Source organism: Canis lupus, chromosome 16, assembly GCF_048164855.1.
Source record: "Canis lupus baileyi chromosome 16, mCanLup2.hap1, whole genome shotgun sequence".
Taxonomy (NCBI): Eukaryota; Metazoa; Chordata; class Mammalia; order Carnivora; family Canidae; genus Canis; species Canis lupus.
The window spans coordinates 23,815,785-23,841,589 of NC_132853.1; the positions used below are offsets into that span (position 1 = coordinate 23,815,785).

At 39.1% G+C, this 25,805-nt stretch overlaps 1 protein-coding gene across 11 annotated transcripts in view; it reads left to right on the forward strand.

Annotated features, from left to right (window-relative positions):
• Positions 1-25,805, forward strand: part of SYNRG (synergin gamma) — an 84,465-nt gene that overhangs the window by 45,209 nt on the left and 13,451 nt on the right. For 7 of the 11 annotated variants that reach the window (XM_072779581.1, XM_072779585.1, XM_072779587.1 and 4 more), the window contains 8 exons: positions 2,540-2,658; positions 2,853-2,915; positions 7,787-8,734; positions 18,107-18,700; positions 19,877-20,040; positions 20,838-20,891; positions 21,394-21,490; positions 24,218-24,366. In XM_072779581.1, the coding sequence (XP_072635682.1) occupies positions 2,540-2,658; positions 2,853-2,915; positions 7,787-8,734; positions 18,107-18,700; positions 19,877-20,040; positions 20,838-20,891; positions 21,394-21,490; positions 24,218-24,366 (2,188 nt within the window). The remainder of the gene's footprint in view (positions 1-2,539; positions 2,659-2,852; positions 2,916-7,786; positions 8,735-18,106; positions 18,701-19,876; positions 20,041-20,837; positions 20,892-21,393; positions 21,491-24,217; positions 24,367-25,805) is intronic. The other 4 variants (XM_072779583.1, XM_072779592.1, XM_072779591.1 and 1 more) reach the window with 2 other exon arrangements.

Consider the following 25,805-nt stretch of genomic DNA (forward strand, 5'->3'; position numbering starts at 1 on the left):
TGGAAGCCGATGGCGGGCACTGGCTGTCAAAGAATTCACCTAAGGCAGAAAAAGTAGAAGTTTATTGGAATACACAGTAAGGGAGCAGCAGGCAGAACAGCACAGGAGAGACCCTCTGCCACTAGGCAGTGCCTGGGGGCCGTTTTTAAAGGGGGAAGATGGGGAGGCATGGCCACGAATGGAATTTCCCGGTTTTTGCTAACTGTGCCAAGTAGCCCATTGGTCCATTAGGGCCTGTGGATATTTTGAGGTGGGTTAACTGATGGGTCCACCTGGATTTAGCCAGGTGGTTGCTGTGGGCCCTTTTGTCTTGGTTAGGTGTCCATTGCTCAAACCTGTTGTCTAAAATGTGTCTACATTAGCAGGGTAAGCAACTAAGTAAAATCATCTGTGGCAGCCAAATGGAGTGATTGTAAAACAAATGAATTCCCTGGAGAAAAAACAACACACTTTTTTTTGGTGGCCAAATTCTCTAAAGTCATTCAACAGAATGCAAGTTCTTAAATTTTAAAACAATATACCTGTCAGGTTTGATCCAATTGGTAGTGAAATGAAATAGGCCAGGCAAAGGTGGGTCAAGGCAAGCTTTTAATGGAAGCACTCTCAGCAAGGTTCTGCGGCCCGTGAAGTTGCAGGGCCTGGGAAGTCGTGCCCAAAGGGAGTACATGTGAGCTTTTTAAGGGGAGGGGTAAGGGGTTGTGTCTGTATGGGGTGATAGGTATTAGTGCATATTACTGATGGAATCGGTATGGGACTATAACTGCTTATATACTTAAATGGGGGTTTGGGTAAGGTGCGGTTCCTGTTTCCTGCATAGGTCCTGTTTTCCCCATGAGAACCTGTCCTCGGGAGGTCCGCTAGTGGCAGGAAAGTCCGGAGGCGAGGTAACAAGATGGAGGGTCCGCCGCCATTTTGTTGGTGCCTCCCGATCCCACTTGATCCCGCTGGCCCAACAATGCCCCTCTCAGTACCTTTCACTGGTATTAAAAATAGTAGAAATAACAGTTTTCACATTTGGAATAGATAACTACTTTATATAACTGGGCTAAACATTGTCATGGTGATAACAGGTTTTTTTTTTTTAATTTCAGAACAAGAACGAATTATTCATTTATAATATGCATAAAATTATAGTCTGAGTCAGCTTTTTTTTTTTTTGAGTGGAATTTCATATTGTTGACTTCAGTCAGTATTTCATTACCTTGAAAGTGGTCCTCTATTTTTTTCCAATCTTGAAAATAATTTTAAAATTAATAATTAAATGTGATAGTAGATTTTACCAGTGGGCTTTACAAGACCATAACTCAAGTTGGCAGTTCGTGAAAAACAGATTGTTCAACTTTTTTTCCCCCTTGAAACATTACTTTTATTTACATGTAACATTCTGTTCAGTGAGTTGTAGTTTAATTACTTGCAGAACTTAAAAAAAAATCCACCTATAATGTACAGATGATGACCTGTTTGTCAAGATCAAATATGTAGCAGCGTTTTGTAGTGATGTGAAATTATATTTTTGATAGCACGAACTCCTAAAGCACCGTGGACCTCCATTAGCATGCATGTGCAAGAGCTGGGTTTTTTACTTGCTTGTAGGCCGCTGATAAGATGATTTAAATGACTGTGGAAAGATTTTTGCTTCAGGGCAAAGAACTCAATAGAAATCCATTTATATAACTTGTGTGTGTGGTATTGAATGACACAAACTAGTGGTGGAATGTAGTCATTCATATGTAAAGTAGTTCTTCCTGGGAGCTGCCTGGGTGTGATAAGAAAAAAAAAAAAAAAGTGCTTCTATAGTATGTGTTTAAGCCATCCAAGAATTACCCACACAGATACTACTCATTACACTATTTTTCCATCCAGCGAGAAATATGTCCACAGGCAAAAGTATCTTTATCTAATTTTGAAGTAATTGTTGTTTTGCTACAGAGATAGCTTCTGGAACCGCTGATCCTTGTAAAAATGTAAATTGTATTAACTCTAATGCTGCTTATCAGATGTGTGAACTGCCAGTAAGCAATGTAGTAAGATCAAATAAGAACAATTTACATCTTTGCTTGAACAACATTTCATAAATAGATGCTTATCTTAACCTATCTCTGCATTCTGAACCCATTTTAAAGAATATATTAAAGTTAACATAATTTAAAGTAGTGGGTACACATATTTAGAACAGTTCACTTTTGCAATTTTATGGACTGAAGTTAAAATTCCAGGAGGGCATCATCATTCTATGAGAATCTATTTCCAGTGCCATTCCAACTGTGTTTGTGGCTTACTAAAGAGATGATTAGATGGTCAGTGTGGGTCTGACCCCTCTTCAGATAATCAGGCAAAGAATTATCATATGGGTGGTATTTTAGTAAATTTTTGCAATGTTTTTGAACCTCTGTAGTGAATACCTATAGTTTCTAACTTTAAAAGCAGGGAGCCATGAATTTTAAGCTGTACCTGTTTGCCATTTTAATTCTAAGCTTCTACTTGATGATGAAGAATTCAGTGTTCTAGTTATTAAGAAATATTTCATTTTCCCTTTTAGTGCCCCTTCTTTGTTAATGCCACTTCCTGGAACTAAAGCATCAGCATCGATGGATAAATATGCTGTGTTTAAAGGAATTGCAGTTGACAAGTCCTCTGAAAATACTGTTCCATTTGGAGGTAAAAACACGTCAATTCATAAACCTACAAATGTAAACCTTTTTAGTGGTGGCCTTTTGTGAGAAATGTATAAAATGCTTACAATACATGTCATGTATGTATGGTTAACCGGGTCTGCCTTCCTTCCTTCCTTGAGTTTTCATCTCAAGGTTCCTAAACTTAAATTTAATGGACTTTCTGTCTTTTCATCATAGAGCCTGGTGATAAATACAGTGCTTTCAGAGAACTCGAACAGACATCAGAGAGTAAATCTTCAGGTAAGTTTTTGATTCCTTAAATGGACAAATTACTTCAATTCTTAAAAAATTTTTGTTTATTTTAAGTAATCTCTACACCCAGTATGGGGCTCGAACTCATCACCCCAATATTGAGTCGCATGTTCCTCTGACTGAGCCAGCCAGGCACCACTCACTTTTTACTAAAAGATATTTTTGATGGTTCTTTCAGTGACACTCCTGAACATGTCTTTATTATTGTGTGTCAGGTTTTTTTGGCTTTGTGTCTCTGGAAATTACAAGGAAACAAAATATGTAGTTCAGTTATTGGACATTATTTTCAAAAATTTAGGGCAAACTCCAAATTGAGGCAATTTCTTCTGAAGCTAGTGTGTTCCCTTTCACTGGAAGCCTTCAACCAGGTTAGACTTCTGTATCAAATGAAGGGCTGTGACAGCTCTCAGTTATTTAAATGCTTAACAAGAATTTGAACTGTTTGTTGGCAGCGCGGCAGTCCGTGGACTATGCAAAAGGTAGCAACGAGTCTTTTCAAGATTTTCAAACGTGGCTATAATTTAATAAGATGAAGTAAGAAGGATTTATAGAAGGGCTTAAAGAAAGTGGAAGGGAATATAGAATGAAAGTTTGAGAGCCATATGTGTAAAGACTGGAAATTATGTTTGTAGTTAAATCCTAACCTGCTGTGTAGGGTTTAGGTAATCCATAGGTCAAATTATGTCCTTCAAAGCTGAATGCACTTGCTGTGATACGTGTATACTCTTGTGAGGATTTCTTCCTGAATATAGTGCCATATTCTACCTTTGCATGCTGAATGTTCAAAATTGGAACATTTGATAATCATTTGTTCTCACCCTTCTGTCCAAGGGTAGAAGTCAGGGTGGGTGTTGGTGAGGGGCGGGGAGGTGAGAGGGGATTATAAGAATGGTAATGTGTGAAAGTCTAAGGAAAAAGTGTGTTACTTAAATATCTCTAAAAAGGAAAATCCACCAATTCTAAATATATTCTATCCCTTATAGCTGTTAGGTTCTAGAACTGTTTCCTTGTTTCATTCAAGCCTTTAGGTTGTCATAACTTTTCCCCTCACTGCCTGTGTTAGGCATTAGGAGTACAGAGATAAACCTTAGAGGATTTTGGGGTGCCTGGGTGGTTCAGTTGGTTGGGGGCCAACCCGGATTTCAGCTCAGGTCATGATCCCAGGGTACTGGGGTCACACTCAGCAGGGAGTTTGCCTCAGGATTCTCTCTCTCTGCCCCTCCCCCTGCTCACTCACTCATGCTTGTTCTCTTTCTCTCCCTAAAATAATAAATAAATCTTTAAAAAAAAAAAACCCTAGATGAACTTTTGGCTTGGTAGTTGGATTTGACTCCCAGCAGTGCTTTCATCACCTCTTGGGACAAAGCAAGTTTGGAGTAAAGAGCATGGTTTAATATCAGAGTTCTTTGTGTAGTGTGGTAATTATGATCATATCATAGGCATGTTATTCCTGGGAAAGACTGGTGCTATCAAAATGTAAGCAGTACCTACTGCTGCTTTTATAGTACTTTAGTAACAGAACCCTGGATTGTTGCTGCCATTTTTGTTGGCTTGCTTTCATTCCTGCTTTAACTTTAAGTTAAAGAGTTCCAGGGCAGCCCATGTGGCTCAGCGATTTAGTGCCGCCTTCAGCCCAGGGTGTGATCTTGGAGACCCAGGATCAAGTCCCACGTCAGGCTCCCTGCATGGAGCCTGCTTCTCCTTCTGCCTGTGTCTCTGCCTCTCTCTCTCTCTCTCTCTCTGTGTCTCTAATGAATAAATAAAATCTTTTAAAAAATAAAAAAATAAAGAGTTCCAGGTAGAGGTGCCACTTCTTTGTTCATTTTAGGAGAATATATTTTATTCTGTTCTCATTAAAAATACATTATCCTTAGTGGATCAGGTATGTTAGTGTCTTAGAATTTATGAAAAATCATGTAGTATATTGTTTAGAACTGTGGATTATTAAGTGACAGAGATTAATGATATTTCCTTTTTTCTATTCCTATCATAAATTTTAAGCCATATATTTAAGGAGTTGAGGAAAATACTCTATATGGAGAAGTGACCCACCCTTCTTACTGAAGTTTTAGCAAAAAGTGACTTCTTTTGAAATGTTTTTAGGACCTAAAAAGTGTCAAGTAGAGAGGGGAATTTATGAGGATTCAGAGAATTAATGTACCCTCTGAAATGCAAGCTTCCATCTGCAACTAATTTACTTGTCCCAAAATTGCCTTTGTTTTGAACTGGTAAATGCACCCATTTTTATTTCTTTTTGACCCTTTCACCTAGCTTACATTTCTGATGGAAACATTTACAATTCATCAGTAAGTTTAGTTTGCGGTGGTGATTTCTTTTTAAAAATAACAAAGCAAAACTTATCAATTTCACAGATATTTCAAAGCAGCACATCAAAAATTTAAACTGTGACAAAATTGGCTGCTTATTACATTTTCATTTACAGAAGTGATACAAATATTATCAGTGATGTACTTAACCAAAATTGTAGCGTGATTTTTTTTTTAAGTTTCACATGTGCTTCTCTGTCAATTTGTGAAATTGACTTGAGTTTTTTTAGTGGTATGTCGTAAAATATAAAATATAGAAATTTTGAATGCTGTTCCTCTCTTTCTTAAATTTCCCTAGTAATATTAAATGCATTTCTCTGTGTTGATGGATTATCCTGGTGAATTAAGTATCCCAGATTAGGAAAACTCAGCTTCCATTGTTTTCTATGCTTTTTTCTTATGATACATCAAAGTATATATCATGTTAGAAGTGCAGTATATTTAAAGCCTGTTTTATTTTAATGACAGTTTTAAGAATTAGATTTTGGCTTGAAATATACTTTTTTAGCTCATATGTTTCTGTATCTCATTTTTAGGGACAAATAGAATTTTAAAACTGGACAGAGAAATTAAAGCCTAGACTTTAGTTTATAATTCTCCAGAACCAGCACTCATATTTTCAAATAAGTGATGTTGGTATAGCTATATTTATATTTGGTTTATTTCTGATTTTCATTACTTGGTAAAACCTAGTGGATTTTATGGAAGACTTTCAGATACCGTTAGAAAAACTGAGATCACCTGTATCCTAACCTCAAATTTATGAATGATAAGGCTACTCTGATAGTAAAAGGAACTTTTCTTAGAATCATAGGTCTATATTTTTATCAGCATCTTAATTGAGTCTATTTAATTATTTATTGGAAATACATTGTACCTATTTTCTCTAAAAATTAGCAAAAAAAAAATTTTTTTTTCAGTAACTCTTTCCTCAGAGTAACACAATATAAACTAAAGTTTAAATCCTGGGCAGCCCGGGTGGCTCAGCGGTTTGGCACCGCCTTCAGCCCAGGGTGTGATCGTGGAGACCTGGGATCGAGTCCCACGTCAGCCTTCCCTGCATGGAGCCTGCTTCTCCCTCTGCCTGTGTCTGTGCCCCCCTCTCTCTCTCTCTTTCTCTCTCTGTATCTCTCATGAATAAATAAAATCTTAAAAAAAAATAAAAATTAAAAAATTAAGTTTAAATCCTACACCTTGGGACGCCTGGGTGGCTTAGCAGTTTAGCGCTTGCCTTTGGCCCAGGGCATGATCCCAGAGTCCTGAGATCGAGTCCCATGTCGGGCTCCCTGCATGGAGCCTGCTTCTCCCTCTGCCTGTGTCTGCCTCTCTCTCTCTCTCTCTGTGTGTCTCTCATAAATAAATAAATAAAATCTTTAAAAAAAAATCCTACTCCTTGAAATTTTTAATAATACAGTTGGCATTTATTCAAATCCTTCTCAATTTTTAGAAATAAGAATAAGTGCTCAAAAAAAAAAAAAAAAGAATAAGTGCTCATTGGTACATTTGGGATGGCTGATTTCAGGAACAACCCAAGTACTCAGATTTTTGTCTCACAAGATTCAGCTTATTTGTTGCAGGATATAGAAAAACCAGTTTAAAATGTGTCCTTGGCAGGACAGATAGAGGGAGCGCCTGGGTGGCACAGTCAATTAAATGTGCGACTTTTAGTTTTGGCTTGAGTCTGATCTCAGGATGTGAGATCAAGATTCGCATCAGGATCCCTGCTTGGGGCAGAGTCTGCTTGAGATTCTCTGTCCCTCCCACTCATGTTCCCTCTTTCTCTCTCTATTAAATAAATAAATCTTAAAAAAAAAAAAAAAAAGGTGACCTTAGCCAGAATGCTTTGCAAATAAGTAAATACCTTTTCAAGAATTTTATCTAAATTCCCTTCAAGTTAATGCCGTCATATACTGGCGCAAGACCACATAATATCTAACAATGTGCTTAAAGTGCCTAGTTGAGCAAAGTGTTAAACATCCTAAATACTAGATTCAAGATTTTTCATAATACTTCATCGATACCTGTGATTTTTTTTTTTTCCTGATTGATCACCGTGTAAACATTTTATCATTAAAGAATCATTATTTCAGCATGTGTCTCCTCAGGAACCTCTAGCACTTATTATTTTTTTTCTAGCACTTATTATTATTATTATCATTAGCATTTCTTATTCTCTTGTGTGCTTGGCTGGCTAGCTGTGGGAGGAAAAAGTCCTAAGAGCAGCACTTTTGGCCAACTGAAGGATCTGCTGGCACTAGGAGACATAGCACACTTAGATGAGCAAATGAAACTGATACTGTTACATGTTCTTGGTTTGATTTTTATTTATTTCGGTATCACTAGCCTTCAATGGGGAAACAGATCGGTAGCTTCCAAAGAGATGTTTTGGTGGGGTTTACAGTGTGGTTAAATAATGTCAAGCCAGTGAGGGAAAAGTCTCTAAAAGTAATCTTATAATTTAATATGCTGCCCATCATGTGGTTTTCAGCTCAGCATTCTTACTTATTTGGCTGTGATTTTTTTTTCTTTCAGGAGAAAACTTTGCAGAATTCAGATCTGCAGGCACTGATGATGGTTTCACCGATTTTAAAACCGCCGATAGTCTATCACCACTAGAGCCACCAACAAAAGACCAAACTTTTCCAGCAGCCTTCACCTCAGGAGCTATACAACAGAAACAACCAACACAAGTGAAAAATCCTCTGAACTTAGCAGACCTAGATATGTTTTCCTCAGTTAACTGCAGCAGCGAGAAACCATTGTCTTTTTCAGCTGCATTTAGTGCATCCAAATCTGTTTCCACACGACCACAGCCAACAGGATCTGCTGCAGCCACGACAGCATTGGCATCAACTAAGATGTCTAGTTTGGCTGATGATTTTGGAGAATTCAACCTTTTTGGTGAATATTCTAGTCCAGCATCTGTTGGGGAGCAGGATGACTTTGCAGATTTTATGGCTTTCAGTAATAGCTCTATTTCATCTGAGCAAAAGGCAGATGACAAATATGATACCCTTAAAGAGGAAGCTAGTCCTGTTCCTCTAACCGGCAGCTCGAGCAGCGCAGTGAAGAGTGGACAGAACTCAGCTGCCTCATCTACCAAATACGATGTCTTCAGACAACTTTCTCTGGAAGGATCTGGACTAGGTGTTGAAGAATTGAAAGATAACACTCCTTCAGGAAAAAGTGATGATGATTTTGCTGACTTCCACACCAGTAAATTTTCCTCCATGAACTCAGACAAAGCCCTGAGCGAGAAATCAGTGGCTTTCAGACACACCAAAGAAGACTCTGCTTCGGTGAAGTCCCTGGATCTCCCTTCCATTGGTGGCAGCAGTGTTGGCAAAGAGGACTCTGAAGATGCACTCTCTGTTCAGTTTGACATGAAACTGGCTGATGTGGGAGGAGATCTTAAGCATGTCATGTCTGATAGCTCTTTGGATTTACCAACAGTTAGTGGCCAGCATCCTCCTGCTGCAGGTGAGGAATTGGTGAGATTACTCTGGTGATGGTGATGTAGATTTCAAAGATTCGGTGGGTGTTGATTTTCAGTAGAGAAGGCTCTGGCTCTTAACCTTTATGGATTTCTAATAACCTCTTCATTGCCAATCCCATTAAAGCAGTGTTAAATATGATTCTATGGATACTTTGATATATGGATCCCATGAATGCTATGGAATGTAGATTGGATACCTAAAATATTTTTATTTTTGAAGCCAAACACCAGCTTGGTGTTCAAGGCACATAAAAATCCACTGCTGAATGAATGCTACATCACCAGGAATTTCATAAAGACTTTTGCAGTGTCAGTAACGTTCCTCTATTTCTCTGAGTGAGGTCAGTGTTTCCCTCTCCTTTTCTCTTCTCTTGGGTCTGTTTGGCAGCTGCGAATATAGTATCCTGTTTGGTTAACAAAAACAGATTCTTGTTAGGCCAAGAAAGTAAAAATGTCTAGCCAGTTGTACTGCAGTTTGCCATGTTCCCACAAGAGAGGAGGGAGAGAACTTGTATGTGGATGTCCTGTGTGCCAGACTCTGGCAAGGAGAAGGGCATGAGTTGTTAGTGGAATTCAGGTATGGTTTTCGAGGTGAACTCTATCACTGGAAGTATTAAATTGTAACAAATCTGTAGATGGTAGGATAGGATAACTACTAACTTTCTCATAAAGTATTTGAAAACATCTTACAAGGGAGCCCTCTCTAAATTCTGTGTGGATTGACATGTAAACAGTTTATTCTCTAGTTCAGCTTCCTGTCCTGAAAACTAGATTCCCAAGTGTCCTCGTTTTTATTTTGTTCTTTTATTTGGTATGTTATATAGAAAGATAAACCCATTTTGTGGCCTTTAATAATGAGAACTATCTCAGTATTACTGTATTATTCTAGAAAATATGCGTATGAAGGGTTTGTTGTTTTTTAACCAGAGAGGGATACACAAGACACTTCCAAGTTTACATATTCCGGCAGAAATGTCCAAGTATTACAGCTTTTGCGTATATCAAACTGCTAAGTCAGAAAACAAAATTGCATCCATCCTTTGGCTCCTGAAGTGTTGCAGGTATCTTTAAACAGCATGCTGAATTGGGAGCAGGTTTTCAGAGACAGTACGTGTTTCACACAGTGGCTTGCTAAGGCATTGTCCAAGGGCAGTGGACTGACTGTCTGCAGAGCTTCTTGTGCCCGACTATCTACTTCATTTTTTTTTGTATTTTTCCTCATGTGTTTTCCTATTTTTTTGCTGCTCTTTGTTCGACAGAGTGATTTTGTTTCTCTTTTTTTGTATGAGCTACTTGAGCCATAGTGGTCAGTTGCAAAGTGCTCTGTTGTTTGGAAAATATTTGATTTTTATTTGAAAATCTCATGACATGTATACTAGCCTTTTGGACTCTGAAGTTATTAATTAGAAGCTATTTTTCTGAAAGTGAATCTATATTCTTTCATAGTGCCAAGCTAGATGTCTTTCTGAGATGAGTCTAAAATCAGATTTGGGATGTCTTTTTCTTTTTCCTTCTTTTTAAATTTTTTCATTTTATTTGGGGAGGGGAGGTTTTTTGACTGAGCTTGTTCTGACCTGTTAAAATAATCTTCTGTGCTCATGTTCTTTTATGTATGTTTTATGAACACTCCCAGCTTTGAACCTGTAATGTTCAAGCCAAGTCTCTTCAGTTTGAGGATATTCTTAAAAGCAGATTGTTTCATCTTTTTGATCTGTAAACCTCCTGTCAGAAAGGAGCAGTATCCCTTTAGAGCGGTTGTTAAAAGGGGTTGATGTCTGACCAATGAGTTATATTGTTGTTGAGCAAAACTGCTGCATACATGAACTGTAGAAGCTAAATGGCAGGGACTTCTTCAGTGCAGTTGGTTTTAACTTTAACCTTATGTTGACTACAGTATCTCTTGCTCTCTTAGTTTGAGGGTTAAAGGTACTTCTTGTTGGAGAAATAAAAAATGGGCTGAAGAAAAGAGAATAAAACCTAGTATATTGCTATCTCTGGACCTTAATCTTGTTTAGAAACCCTAACTTAACTCTGAAGGGGATACTGTCTCTTTTAACTCTCGCTATAATTCTTTGTATGGAAGAATAATAACATTGCCTGATTTTTCTGCATATTATTACATTTAACCCTTTGAGCCCTTGCTGCATATAATTTCAACTAGGCTGCTTTTGTCCCCACCACTAAATTTAATCTTTCTGGCACGAAAGCATCTTGATGTGCAATCATTACAATCATCTAGTTTTGTTGGCAGCAAGAGCTTACCCTCATTGTGACATTCTCAAAGGTTAGCAGGACTTCTATAGCTAGCTACCTACCTACCTGTAAAGTAGCTCTTCTTTGACATTGAAAATCATTGTATTTTAATCAGCGCCTTATTATTAGTATTTTTTTTTTGGCTGCTTTTCAGATGTCTTTTTTTCAATTTAGACATTTTCTGTGTGAATGTGCCTTTTCGAACTTGCTTTGGTATATTCCTCTGCAAATACTGATCTGCATGCTTATTCTGATGACTTCTTTTCCAGCTCTTCTGTACCACTCTCTTTTGTGATCTGTAAGTCCTATGTTAATAAATAATTCTTTGGCATATTTTGAAAGTGTGGGGATGTGTGTAATTTGTACTTTTTCAGGGTTAGACCAGAGCAATACCTGGTCCATATCAAGTGTAAAGCAATAATAGTACCTCCTGTGATTAGAGGGTCTTTCCCTTTTGTTTGTTTTTTTCAAATACCTTTCTCCTAAGAAAATATTGGTTTAGCCTTTTCCCCTTATAATTCCACTGATAGAAATTTTTAACATTGCACTGGATTAAAACGTAACTTTAACCCTACGCTATGTAATAGGGAATATTTACTCCTTTCTTGTAGTAGAAAAAAGGAATAGATGTTATTGCTTAGTAAACATCACAGAGCCTATCTCCACTAGGAGTTACAGTGTGAAGAGAGGAAGCAGCTCAGGGAACAGATCTAAGAGTTGAGTGTTGGGGACAAGGGGATATGATATATCTGTGAATAACTAGATATCTGTAAATTTAGCTTAAATCATGAAATGATATAGAAATGGACTTCTGAACACAGTACATGCAAACTGAATTTAACTTGCCAGTCTCTGTATTGGAAAGTGTTCAGGTGTTACTACCAGGAAGTCTTCAGGACTGAATTCAGTGTGAGTCTGAAATGGGCACTTGTCCTCTAATTGTAGAGCCCATTATCTTTCTTAACTTCAGAATGTATCAGGAAGCCACCCCGAGTCTTTTTTTATTCATAGTCCATAAACCAAGTTCTTTTTTTTTTCATAAATTTATTTTTTATTGGTGTTCAATTTGCCAACATATAGAATAACACCCAGTGCTCATCCCATCAAGTGCCCCCCTCAGTGCCCTTCACCCAGTCACCCCCACCTCCCGCCCACCTCCCCTTCCACCACCTCTAGATCGTTTCCCAGAGTTAGGAGTCTCTCATGTTCTGTCTCCCCTTCTGATATTTCCCACTCATTTTTTCTCCTTTCCCCTTTATTCCTTTTCACTATTTTTTATATTCCCCAAATGAATGAGACCATATAATGTTTGTCCTTCTCCGATTGACTTATTTCACTCAGCATAATACCCTCCAGTTCCATCCACGTCGAAGCAAACAGTGGGTATTTGTCGTTTCTAATGGCTGAGTAATATTCCATCATAAACCAGGTTCTTAAACAATTTTAGGGGATGACCTCAAAGTAAGCTTTAAATTATGTTCATTTTGAAGAAAATTCTAGAAAGACACATGAAAGTTAGCAGTAAGAGAATGCCAAGTTTGGAAAGTATTTTTTTCCATTTTAGAGTATGTTAAAGCAAAAAAACTTGGGAATGATAATGTTTTTTAGATCATAAACCCAAGGCGTATAAAATCCTTGGGAAAAAGGATTGCTTCCATGGTTTACGTTTTTTTTTCTTATTTTGTGAGATTTTAGTTCTTTGTTCTTTTTTAAAAATCTGAGGCAGAAAGGAAATTAAACAATTAAAGATGAGGGTTTTGAATAGGAGTCCATAGAGATCGCTTACAGTATTTGAAATAGGCCATTTGAGAAAGAAAAAAGTTACATGTTGGGGTTTAGATTAACTGAAAGCAAAGCTGAGTCTGTCATTCAAACTACTGTTTTTTCCAGAAATTAATGCTTTAGAAAGTTGGATAATACTTGGTTTCAGAAACCTTGTATAAATATATTAAGTCTTAATTACAGTGTGTGCTGCTAACTAATTTGGAAGAAAGAGATCTTGGTATAGCCTCCAGCTAGTGATGATACCAACTGCCCTTTATTTAGGATTTTTTGGTGCCATATATAAGACTAGTCTTGTGGTGGCTTTGGAATTATCTAATGCTAGATTGGTCCACCTGGGACTGCTTTATTTTATCCTTTCTGCGTTTATCTGAGCAGGCTGCAGAAAATGGCTGAATATAACTGTGCGTAAAACATAATCCCGTTCATAAACTGAGCAGTTACTATTTCCAGAGTAACATTGCTTTTTAGAGGGGACGTTTTAATAATAATATAAACTTGAAATAAAGACTTGAAGAACTCTAAGCTATAGATTCCAACAAACAAAAAAATACTATTCTGTGTACTCCAGTGCCAAGTAAAGCAATACAGTTAGTGCTTGACATCAAACATCAGTGCCTGAGAAATTATACAACTGTATTCATATTTTACAGTTACTCTGTTGTTCATGTTAAAATCTCTGCTGATCTTTTCAAAGTAGCAAACGAACATGAAGGGGACACTGGCATATCAAAGCTGGGCTAAATCCTAGAATAACTTGAATCAAATTATTTTCTTTTTAAAAAGCTGCTCCTAGCTTTGTTTTTCCAATCAGTTGAATTCTTTTGATACGTTGTTTTGGAAAATGTTGGCCCAATGGCTTTGAGAGCACGATAAAGTCACATGCATAGAAGGGTCTTCTGAGTGCTGCCCTCTCCCTTGCGTGGCCAAAAGGCCCTACCTATAATTGCCATCTTCTGTGCTCATTTGATGGGTTTTTGTAATGAGATTTCTCATGATAACCATAACCAGTCCCACTGTATGGTTGACCCTTGGACAAGATGGGGGTTGGGAACACTGACCCCCACAGTGCTATCCAAAATCCCCATACAACTTTTGACTAATAGCCTACAGTTGACCAGAAGCCTTACTGATAATATAAAGTTAACACATATTTTGTATGTTATATGTCACAAGGAAGAGAAAATTTATAGTACTAAACTGTATTTATTTATTTTTAAATCCATGTGTAAGTGGACCTGTGTGGTTCAAACCATGTCATTCAAGAGTCAACTGTATATCCTGACACCTTCTTTGACCTTCCAGCCCCTTCTGATTTAAAATATCCACAAAATAGCTGCTTTTCTCTATTGAACTTTAGAGCACTGGCACAGAAACCTGCAGGTGCTTACAGATAGTGTGGGTATCATTTAAACCATAGATTTATGTGAGTCAGTACAAAGGAAGAATGGGAGGTTTCTATGCAGATTAGAGGACACTACAAGGCAATTATACTGCAGCATTTTGTAGCCTGTCATAATGTACACTGTGATCACTTTCATTCCTCTTCTCTTGAACAACTTTCAGAGTGTTTGAGACTTATAGGACACAGCCCAGATTTTATAGTTAATAGAGCATGTGAAGGTAGACATAGGGCCAGGAGTGGAAAGAAGTTGAGATGTGTAAATATTTCATGGTTTGCCTTGGTAAACCATGATTAAACTAGTATTGGAAATTAAAAGGTATTTCTTCCTTAGTCCAATGAACATTTTTATTGCTTTGTAAAACACTGGAGACTAGTGGACTTTGCACATGTATCCTTTCTTCTTTTTCTAAACCCCCTTCTCAGAAGCCAGGAACTTAATCACCTGGGCATATGCTTACTGCTTTAGAAAACTTCCATGGAAATCAGTATGACCTTTACATCTCGTAGTGGCAGCTCACATTCTTTGTTCCAAGAAATAACCTTGTTTTTGTCTTCAACATCTGTTCGGAAGGGATTTGGATAGACGTTATGGAAGAGACTGCTAAGGTTACTTGCCAGCATAAGCAAGAAATCCATATCTTGATTTGAGATCCATGATGGAAAGGAGCTGGCCTTGTTGATTCCTTTGGCCTTTGTAATAGGACATTCCTGGTTGCCAACAAATACCTATATTACAGCACACAATTTGGCCTATTTGTGTGCAATTGCTGTTCAACCTAGCACAGCCTCAGAGCTCTCCAGGAGAACTGGAAATACAGTAGTGATTCTTCTTTCATTTTATTGCATCCATCTCTGTTTTCTTTTTCCTGTTTCTCTCGCAATTTTCAGAATTCAACTATCAAATGGAAAACCCATCTATAGAAACTTCGGTGATTACAAAATATGGGTTATTCCACATCATTTTACCAGACAGGGCTTCCATCACTTATGTTGTGTAGGTCTTATAGCATCTTTAATATTTTGAAAACCATCATACAATAATACATGTAGTTTGCTTAGAAAATGTAAAATTGTTAACATGGGCAATGAGAAATTTTCTTAGTTTAACTTACCCTCAGTGAACTGATTTACCACATTTCTCTTAAAAATGATTTACTAATATTCACCATTCCAGGAATACTACTCAGTTTTTATATTATTTATAAATGCTAAGATTTAGGAAGACAGTGTTCTCATATTCCTTATGTAATTCAGCTTAGTTTTTCCCTATGTGTTCAAATGAATTGCACTTCAGTACATTATTTTTACACTCTAGTGGCCAATGAATAAGCAAAAGTGAAAAATTTTAAATCAACATAGGCTAGATTTTGGTCTATTTTGTATATTTGCTCTCCTTTTTTTTTATATATATAATTTTTTTAACCTTTCAGCTGGTCATTTCTAAGAGTTGCTCCAAAAGGCAAAATGTTATACATCTCTCATTTTTAATAAAAATTAAACTTGCTGAAGATCTGTAGTATTGTAAAATTATAAAAATATTTAAAAGCTCTTCAGCTAAGGTAATAATACCTTATTGTTTTTATAATGCATTTTACCTGATAATATTATAATCGTTTCTGTTTTTGTTTTTTTTTTTAAACCCTTGTTATTTTCTTATTGCATAATTGCACAAATGGGTAATTTTATTACCATAGCAACTGGGTTGTGGTTTTTGAACTAGAGCTTAACTTTTCATTAAAATTACCTTTGGTCTTCGAGAAAATTGCTACCCGTTAGATGAGATTCTTGGAGCAGTTCATAATACAGCTTCCTCAAAAAGCTTTCTGGTACAGCCTAATAATAAAAATACCCGGATTAAAAAAAAACCCGGATTGTGAGACGTTTTTCTGAATGCACCCCTTGAAGACGACCCTCACGTTTAACTGCATCTGCCTCCTGATTGCAGTTCACCTCGTTTGAGTCAGGGCACCTGCTGATCTCTTCAGATATTGGGGCAAAGTGAGGGGATAGACAAAACACTGCAGCCAGAGACCAAGAAAGCATTTTGCCTGGAGCCTTGTTTTATTCATTCTAAAGTGTACATTTCTCACCTGAACCTTTCTTTCCCCTCCTATTTAATAAGCAAGATTTGAAGGGTACCATTTACACCACAGAGGTTTAAAATATACCAGTCTGTGCAAGTGATCTGCTTTTCTGTAATCCAGTTTTTCACTTTTATTATTAATTGAGTACTCTTTTCCTAATTCTGTTTGAAGAGAAAGAGAGGTTTGGAGCATACTCTTGGAAGAGCTATGGAAATGTCAGGAATCACTTACTGCTTAGCAGAAGAAAGACAGAAATGACCTAGTGTGGTTCACCTGCTGCCTTAGTCAGGAATGCCTGGGTCACAGAACTTTTGAGGCTTTTGAGCACTTGCCTCATGAGCCGTGTCTGGTTGTCTGAGAGCGGGAGTCTTGCCCCTAGCCCTCTGGCCTCGTGCTCAGTGAATGGGGGAAGCGACCCAGCAGCCATACTGGGTGGACAGCACACTGGAGTGGGCAACTTTCAGCCTGGCTGGCTTCATTTTTTGAAAATGGCAAAAAAACTTCCCCTAGTAAGACCATTAAGATGATGAGTTGATATTCCATTTTTACTCTGAAATGATTCCATTTTAGGCCCTACAGCAGCAACTGTCAGATGGAGGCCAGCGGTAACTATGCTGTGCAAATAGTGCTCTTACCTATTGCTCACCCGGGACTGAGCTGGCCCTTTACGTGTGGTCCCGGTTCAGCATCACAGCACAGCCCTTCCAAGGCCCTGGTCTTCTCTTCAATTTACAGAGAAGCAAACTCCGGTTAAGACACGTTAAATAACTTGCGTAGTGTCACACAAGCAGCAGGTGGCACCATTAGGAGTTGAACTGTGATTTGTCTAAATAAAAAACCTACACTCTTGGGGCTCCTGGGGGCCTCGATTGGCTAAACATCCCGACTCTTGATCTCAGCTGAGGTCCCTATCTCCGGGTTATGAGTTTAAGCCCCGGGTTGGCTCCATGTGTAGCCCTACTTAAAAAAACAAAACAAAAAAACCCCTGTGTTTTCTCTACTGTTCTATGCTGCCTCTTAATTTTTTTTTTAAACAGATATTAAGAACGCTTTGTAAAATGAGTGTTCTGCCTCAGCATTTCTTTCTTTCTTTCTTTTTTTTTTTTTAAATGAGGGGCTGATACCTAGTTGAAGGAGAAACAGGAGCCCACCAGCACCCAGACCTTTGATCCTATTTTTTAGAGGCTAGCGTAGATTAGATTGATTTTTCTTTCCTCATACTCCATCACAGCAGTGTGACCTCCATATTGACCAAAATAACAACTAGGTAAGTAATTACTTAATTAAAATCTTATATTTGACCTTGCCTGAGACAGAGACTGCTAAGTTAGAATCGGTTAAATGTTAGGTAATATTATTTTCACTTTACTTTGGGGAAATTGTCAGTTTTTAAATTAGTTTGTCACGTGTATTTCATACATCCATGTGTTAAAGGAACATTTTCCAACCAAGTCAAGACGAAAGGGTCCAGTTTTAGGCAGGGATATTGTTAAATACATTCTAAAGTTCAGAAGTGAACAGTTTATTAAATGATCCTACTCATGTCATACACTGGTAGATAACAGTCCTGTCTTTTTATAGTAATCTTTACATGCAAATAAAATGGCTCTTTGTAACTAAATGTAAATTCCAATGCAAAGCTAATGTGAGTTTTTAAAGATCAGATTTTACAGCCCAATTCCTTTAATTTTAGTACAAGCTCTAAATTTAGTTAATTCCAACATAGCATAAAACTAATCAAATATGCTAGACATTTTGCTTCTGCAGAGTTTAGGGCATTTTGCCTAAATCATGAGCTTGCCTCTAATTGTGGGGTCTTATTTCCCTTTCAGATATAGAGGACTTAAAATATGCTGCTTTTGGAACCTACAGTAGCAATTTTGCAGTGAGCACACTTACGAGCTATGACTGGTCAGACAGGGATGATGCATCTCAGGGCAGAAAACTCTCTCCATTTGTCCTCTCAGCAGGAAGTGGATCCTCCTCAGCTGCCTCAGTTCTTCCAAAGAAAGAGACTTCATTTGGCAGTTCTGAAAACCTCACCATGACCTCTCTCCCCAAAGTAACAACCTTCACAAATGAAGATGCTCTTCCAGAGACCACCTTCCCAGCTTTTGCCAATTTTAAAGATGTGATTCCTCAGACCAGTGAGCAAAAGGAATATGAAAGCGAGGACTATAAAGATTTCACAAGACAGGACTTACCTACAGCCGAACAGAGCCAAGAGGCCACGTGTCCGAGCCCAGCTTCCAGCAGCACTTCTCACGACACCCCCAAAGAGTGTTTGGATGACTTTGGAGAGTTTCAAAGTGAAAAACCCAAAATCAGCAAATTTGACTTCTTGGTGGCCAATTCACAGAGCAAAATGAAATCTAGTGAAGAAATGATCAAAAGTGAGCTGGAGACCTTTGACCTTTCTGTTCAAGGTGAGTAGCTTGCCGTGTAGATTATTGTACTCTGGTGGTCTCTTCCACTGAGGTGTTAGACGTTCTTTTGTATGAATAAAAAGTTGGTCAAAACAAAAATAAAAGTTGGTCTCTGGTTTAGTGAGAAATAGATTTTGCAGCCTCTGAAGTCAGGGTCTATTATAGATAGCTATAAAAAAGGTTTGCAACTGAACTAAAGTCAAGTGTAACCCTCAGATATTTGCTTTCGAGGCTGAAAACAAGCATAGTGCATAGTCTGTTATTCATTAGCTTGTTGGCTAGAGGGGTACTATGTTAAAAGAGCCAGAGAAATGGATTTGAACCATTTGTGGGCAAGTTACCTCTGCTCTTATACCTGGCTGTGGACTGTATTTTTTTAATGCAGAGGCTACAACGTGGTTGCTGTGGATCTGGATCCAATCTGCAGACTTGTTTTGACTGATCCACACAGAAGGTTTTTTTATGTGTGGAACAGTTGCCAGTAGATAAGAATCATGAGATTTCACAATCTGGATTTCTAGCTTTTCTTGAAAAGTTGTAATATCTGGCAATCCTAGGCCTATATCTCTCCCTTTTGCCAGTTAACTTGGAGCTGAGTAACACTGCCCCCTCCAACAGATGGGACGTGCTTTCCCGGTGTCACATTCCCACCACTTCTTGTCTACAGCTGACCTACTTCAGTCACTTCCTTGACCTGCCTGCTCTCCAAAAGCATTTGAGTTTGCCCCTTTTGCTTTAAGCCCCATCCTGACAGAAGGCACTATTGATTTCTGTTGGATGGAGGGTATGTGGGAGCTCAGTGCAAATCCATGACTAATGACTGGAAAAACAGCACAGCTCTTACGCACTGATATTTACAATGCTATTTACCGCACACTTCATAGACTACAGGATAGGGTAAACATAACTGTTACATGCACTGGGAAACCAAAAAAATTCATCTGGCTCACTTTTTTGCAATACTCACTTTATTGATGTGGTCTGGAGCCAAAACACACTATCTCTGAGATATGCCTGGATAGCTTGCCAAAGAAGAATGAACAAGGATTGTGTCTTTCTGAATGCTTCGTGACATGATGTAAGCATCTAAAGAAGAGGGTCATGTTAGCAAAGAAAAGCCTCGGCTTGAATTAAGCCGAGTAATGAGAACTTTGACTGTGCCATCCACTTCTCTAGGATCACACAAAAGGAGTTTGAGCCTTGGTGATAAAGAAATAAGCCGTTCTTCTCCTTCCCCGGCTTTGGAGCAGCCTTTCAGAGACCGGTCCAACACTCTGAGTGAGAAGCCAGCTCTGCCTGTCATTCGTGACAAGTACAAAGATCTGACCGGAGAGGTGGAGGTGAGTAAGCAAGTTATTTACAGGGCAGGGGTTCGGTAAAAGATGAACAGGGCACTGAGAGCCTCCAGAAAAAAATGCTTATGGGGAAGCGAGAGCAGAAAGTCACAAGGAACCAAACATAAAATATTTAATTAAAAGGAGAGAATGGCAACATTAGCCCTGGATGAAAACACTTCTCAGATGGGACATCTGCTGAAAGTTGTCAGTGACCCTAAAATTGAAAGTATTCATGAGACCTCACAAGAAGGGAAGTGTTTGAAGGAATTTTTCATAGAGCACTTAGACTTTATAGCTTTAGACTTAGCGAGTGTTAAAACATCAAAATAGGGTTCTGGGTGGGGAGTGTGTTCTGGATCTTTATTTGCTGCATCTTAGTCCCATGCTCCCTACAGCCAGTGCCTGAATGCTTCTCCTTGCCCCTCCTTGTCATTCATAAGCACGCAGTGTCCTGGCGGTGGGAAGGGGGAAGCCGGTGGCTTAGTGTTAGCTCTTATACCAAACATCTGCGTGGTGAGTTCCTTTGAAGAAGTTTACACTATTACTAGAACAAACAAGGCAACATTTACAAAGGGAAGCTGCTTCCAAACGTTTCCCCCTCAGATTCACAAACCCTGTGCTCACAAGTTACACATATTAGTAATTTTCAGTAGTCATTAGTGGTTTCAAAAGATAACCCACGATTGAAGTAGAGTGGTTTGAATAAAAAGGAACGTCTTCCAATGCTCTTTAAATTGCCAGAAATCATTGAGGATTCCAGCCTTCCTTGTTCAACCCAGTTCTTGTTTTAAATTTCACAGGAGAATGAGAGATATGCATATGAATGGCAGAGGTGCCTGGGGAGTGCTCTAGATGTAAGTATGTTACTTTTGTGGTACTCACATGTATGTAAGTGCTGTCTTGTGCCATTTTGCCTTCTTTTTGGTTCATTCGAATGGACAGAGGAAACTGAGGAGAGCCCTCCCTCGATGGCCTCATGCAAAGGGAAGCTCTATGGAAAGTCCTACATCTTAAGGGAGGCTTCTTTCACATTTATGATAGCAAACACTAGCTCATTGGTCACTTGTGCCCTCACTTGTCACTGTGTTGAAAAAATAAGATGATATCATTAACGTTGCCTAAATTAAAATAACATTTAAACTAAAGAACCTCTATCTTATCCAAAGAAGTGGAGGATTGTTTCTTCAAAGTTAAAATTAAGTTCACAGATTCATGTCAGCACAGTCGTCTATGTATATCAGTCTGTCATGCTCTTTCACACCCCCTGGCTTCTCCCTTGGGTTTTCTACAAGTAGGAAATTGATTTGCAAGGACTTTTCTCGATTGTATAAGGTGATTTGATTTCATTTCTCTTAGGTCATTAAGAAGGCAAATGATACGTTAAACGGAATCAGTAGTAGTTCTGTGTGCACAGAAGTAATTCAGTCAGCTCAAGGCATGGAATATTTATTGGGTATGTTCTTTGGTGTTTTACTTATTCAAAATCGTGACACTTCATAGTATTTTTAGTTTTCCCTTATGTTGAGTATTTTAATCTAGATCTTTCAAGCTATGTATGACTTCACTAAGTAGCATCTGCATTTATAGGTAAGATGCCTAAGTCACAGACAGAAACAGCTATTTGACCTAAGGTATCTGTGGTAGAGTTTCTCCATCCTTCTATGCATACTAGCAACAATGTAAAATTGTGTCTGTGTTACTGGTCTATCAAAGAACCTGAACTAGATGAGGCATTAGAATGAAATCCTTGTGGGGCACCTGGGTTGCTCAGTGGTTGAGAGTCTGCATTCCGCTCAGGTCGTGATCCCAGAGTCCTGGGATGGAGTCCTGCATCGGGCTCCCCCAGGGAGCCGCCTTCTCCCTCTGCTTATGTCTCTGCCTCTCTCTGTGTCTCTCATGAATAAATAAATAAGATATTTAAAAAAAAATGAAATCCTGGTGGGGGCATCAGGGTGGCTCAGTTGTTTACACATCTGACTCTTGATCTCAGCGAAATTCTTGGGTCTCCAGTTAATGCCTTACCTTGTTCATGCTCTGTCGATTCTTCGTCTTTACCGCTTAATCACATCATAAATTCCTTACCTTCCTGACCATCTTCAGCTGTTAAACGTCCCAGTCTCCATACAATCCAGTGCTCCTCTCCTCCAGAAGTTTACACGTGGCCCGTGGCCAGAGCCCCATGCACTGGGCCCTAATCATCTTCAGATCTCTGCTCAGGTGTCATCTGCTGAGTGAGATCTTCTTGGCCTCCTTTTCCCAAAACTGTGTCCCCTCACCCCACCCGGGCACTCCCTGTCCCTTTCCCTGCTTGAGCTATCCTTTGCTCTGTCACCTTCAATAACTTGTGTATTTTACCTATTCTTGCTTATGATCTGCTTCCCTCCCCTGGAATGAACCTCCAAGAAGGGAGTGATTTGGTCTTTTTTGTTCTCCGCTATGTCTCTACCACCCAGACTAGTGCCTGGCACATGAAAGTCACTCAGACATTCACCTGATGAGTGGATAGTGAAGGAATGCGGTCTCTCCTTCATTTCTGTCACCTCTCTAGCTCCTCTCTCCTGCTCAGACAGGCACAGTCCTACTGCTCAAACAGACCAGCTAGGAGGGCGCCTGTCTGTCCTTCTCTAGATTTCTTCCTATATTTGAAAGACTGTCTTAGAGCCCCCTCACTTGGCTCAGGGTAGACAGTAATTCCTGGCCTCCCTCTGGGGACAGAAGAGGAAAAGCCTGGTGTTGTTTCCCAGCTGGTGATGTCCCATGCTGAAGACCCCTGGAATTCCTCCAGTCTTCTCCTCTAGAGGCTCAGGGGAAGGTTGGGGATGTGTCTGGTGGCTGTCCTTAGAAAGTGAAGATACTGGGCAGCCCGGGTGGCTCAGCAGTTTAGCGCCACCTCCGACCCAGGGCATGGTCCTGGAGACCCAGGATCGAGTCCTACATTGGGCTCCCTGAATGGAGCCTGCTTCTCCCTCTGCCTATGTCTCTGCCTCTGTGTGTGTGTGTGTTTCTCATGAATAAATAAATAAAATCTTTAAAAAAAAAAAAAAGAAAGTGAAGATACTTGGCACCTCTCATCCTGGCTTGAAGAATTCAGCCACAATTCAGAAACCACAGGAGAAGAACCATCCTGTGTTCTGTTAAGTATATATAAAAGATGCATGAAGCCACAGAGTTTGTAAATCATTGTGCATTAGAAAACTGAGATACTTCTTAGTTACTTTGTGATGATATTGACATTCAGATTCTTTTAGGCTTTTGATGTTCCCATTTTCACCCAGTTTGATGGGATTTCCCAAACTTAAACAGATGGATTTAAAAAGAAACGGGGGGGGGGGGGGTGGGGAGAAGCCAGGGGGATCCCTGGGTGGCTCAGTGGTTTGGCGCCTGCCTTTGGCCCAGGACGCGATCCTGGAGTCCCGGGATCGAGTCTCACGTCGGGCTCCCGGTATAGAGCCTGCTTCTCCCTCCTCCTGTGTCTCTGCCTCTCTCTCTCTCTATGTCTATCATAAATAAATAAATAAATATAAAAAAATATATATATATATATATATAAATAAAAAGAAGCCAGGACGGAGATCCCTGGGTGGCTCAGTGGTTTGGTGCCTGCCTTCGGCCGGGGGCATAATCCTTGGGTCCCAGGATCGAGTCCCACATCAGACTCCCTGCATGGAGCCTGCTTCTCCTTCTGCCTGTGTCTCTGCCTCTCTCTCTCTTTCTCTCTCTCTCTGTGTCTCTCATGAATAAATAAATCTTTAAAAAATAATTTTAAAAAATTTAAAAAGCCAGGAAAAAAAATTAGTTAATATTTACATGGTGTCTTTTGTTCTTTGGGCACTGTTCTAAGCCTTTTACAGTCTTAACCCATTTAATCCTCTTTGGCAAGGTGCCTTTATTACCCCCATTTTACAGATAAAGAAAGTGAGGTCCAGAGAAGTTATGTCCAGGGTTACACAGCTAGTAAGTGGCAGAGCTGAGATTTGAACCCAGGTAGTATAGCTGTGGTCTGTGCTCTTATCAGTAAGCTATATTGCAGCACCGTGTAGATGGGTCCCAAGGAGTAATGTTTAGTTTGTGCAGACACAGTCCATGTTTCCAGCTAAGATACCAGCAAACAATAGTCCTGCCCTATGCTGCCCATCTCTCTCTGCATTTCCATCCCTCACTCTACTCTCTCACCCTGTAGGTGTTGTTGAGGTGTACAGGGTGACCAAGCGTGTGGAGCTGGGGATAAAAGCCACTGCAGTGTGCAGCGAGAAACTCCAGCAGCTGCTGAAGGACATTGATAAAGTATGGAATAACCTCATTGGCTTCATGTCCCTGGCCACGCTCACGGTAAGCCCATTAGATATTCACTTGGTTTTCCTCCCAGGATCCTCAGAGGTAAAGCGAAGTGTACGTTCCTGTGGTGGCGCTTACTGAAGATTGAAGGTGAGGTGCCCACTGGATTGTGTTACGTTGAAGGAAGGAGATAATTGTACAATTAGCTGAATAGCACCAGCTTGGCTTCTCCATTAGCCCGCAGGCCTGTGGTGCCCACATAAACTAAGAGTATGGGGAAAGTATCTACTCTGTCAACATCTTTCTTCTTTTTAAAAAATTTTATTGATTTAAGTCATCTCCACACCCAACTTGGGGCTCAGACTCACAGCCCTGAGATCAGGTATCGCATGCTCTTCCGCCAGAGCCAGCCAGGCGCCCGCCCTGTCTGCATCCTTCTTAAGTCACATACATATACACACATTTTGCAGAGCATCAGTGTGAGTTCCTCTGTTTGCTCTTCCAGTTCCTTCTGGTCCCATGTGTGTCCTTTTAGTATATGTGCTGCCAAAGCGAGCACCATGTGTGTCCTCATTCATTCATTCATTCATTCATTTGTGTGTGTGTCCTTTTATTTTTATTTTATTTTATTTTATTTATTTTATTTTATTTATTTTATTTTTGTGTGTGTGTTCTTTTAAAAAGCTGTGCAACATCTCGCTGCTGTCCTGTGGTTCATTTAGTCTTTTTACTTTTCTAGGTGCTTGAATTATTTCCATTTCTTCCTGTTATGAGTAGTTCTACTCTGAATATCATTAAACAAATGACTGTTTGTCCTCTCAGGGCTATAGTTCATCCAAGTGGAATAAAAAGTCAAAACGTGTGTTTGCACATGTACGTGCATGTGTTCATATATAGCTATTGTTACTTTTAGTATATGGCTTTCCAGAGAGCCTGGGCCAGTTGGCAGTGCTTCCAACAATATGTAAGTGTACTTTTTTTACACTGTGTTCTAGCTTTCTTTGTCCGCTTCTTCATTTTGCAAGTGTGTAGGGAGTCCCTTAAAGTGTTCAAGAATCACGTACTCTATGGACTGAGCCAGCCAGGCTCCCTGCTCAAGGTGTTTTTATATTTCATTCATTTTGTAGAGGCTATGCAGTATTCCAAATGATAATTTACTCTATTTCCTTTATGTGTAAATTGATTATCTGTTTTGACCATTTGACCATCTATTCAATGAAATATGGTTATTGACCTTACATATTTCATATTTGTAATAGATTTATATATATACACAAACAAACATAGACTGGTAAGCTTATATCTGTTCTTTTCTTCATCTTCTTTTCCCTTCGTTTTCCATTTCATTGAGCAAAACTATTTTATATATTCATACCTATTCAGTTTGTCTCTGATAATATCCTTTATTTCACAATAGTCAGAAATCTATCTTCCTTCCACAGCTGGAATAAATATGCCATTCCATTTTCTTTCTTTCTTTTTTCCCTCGCATA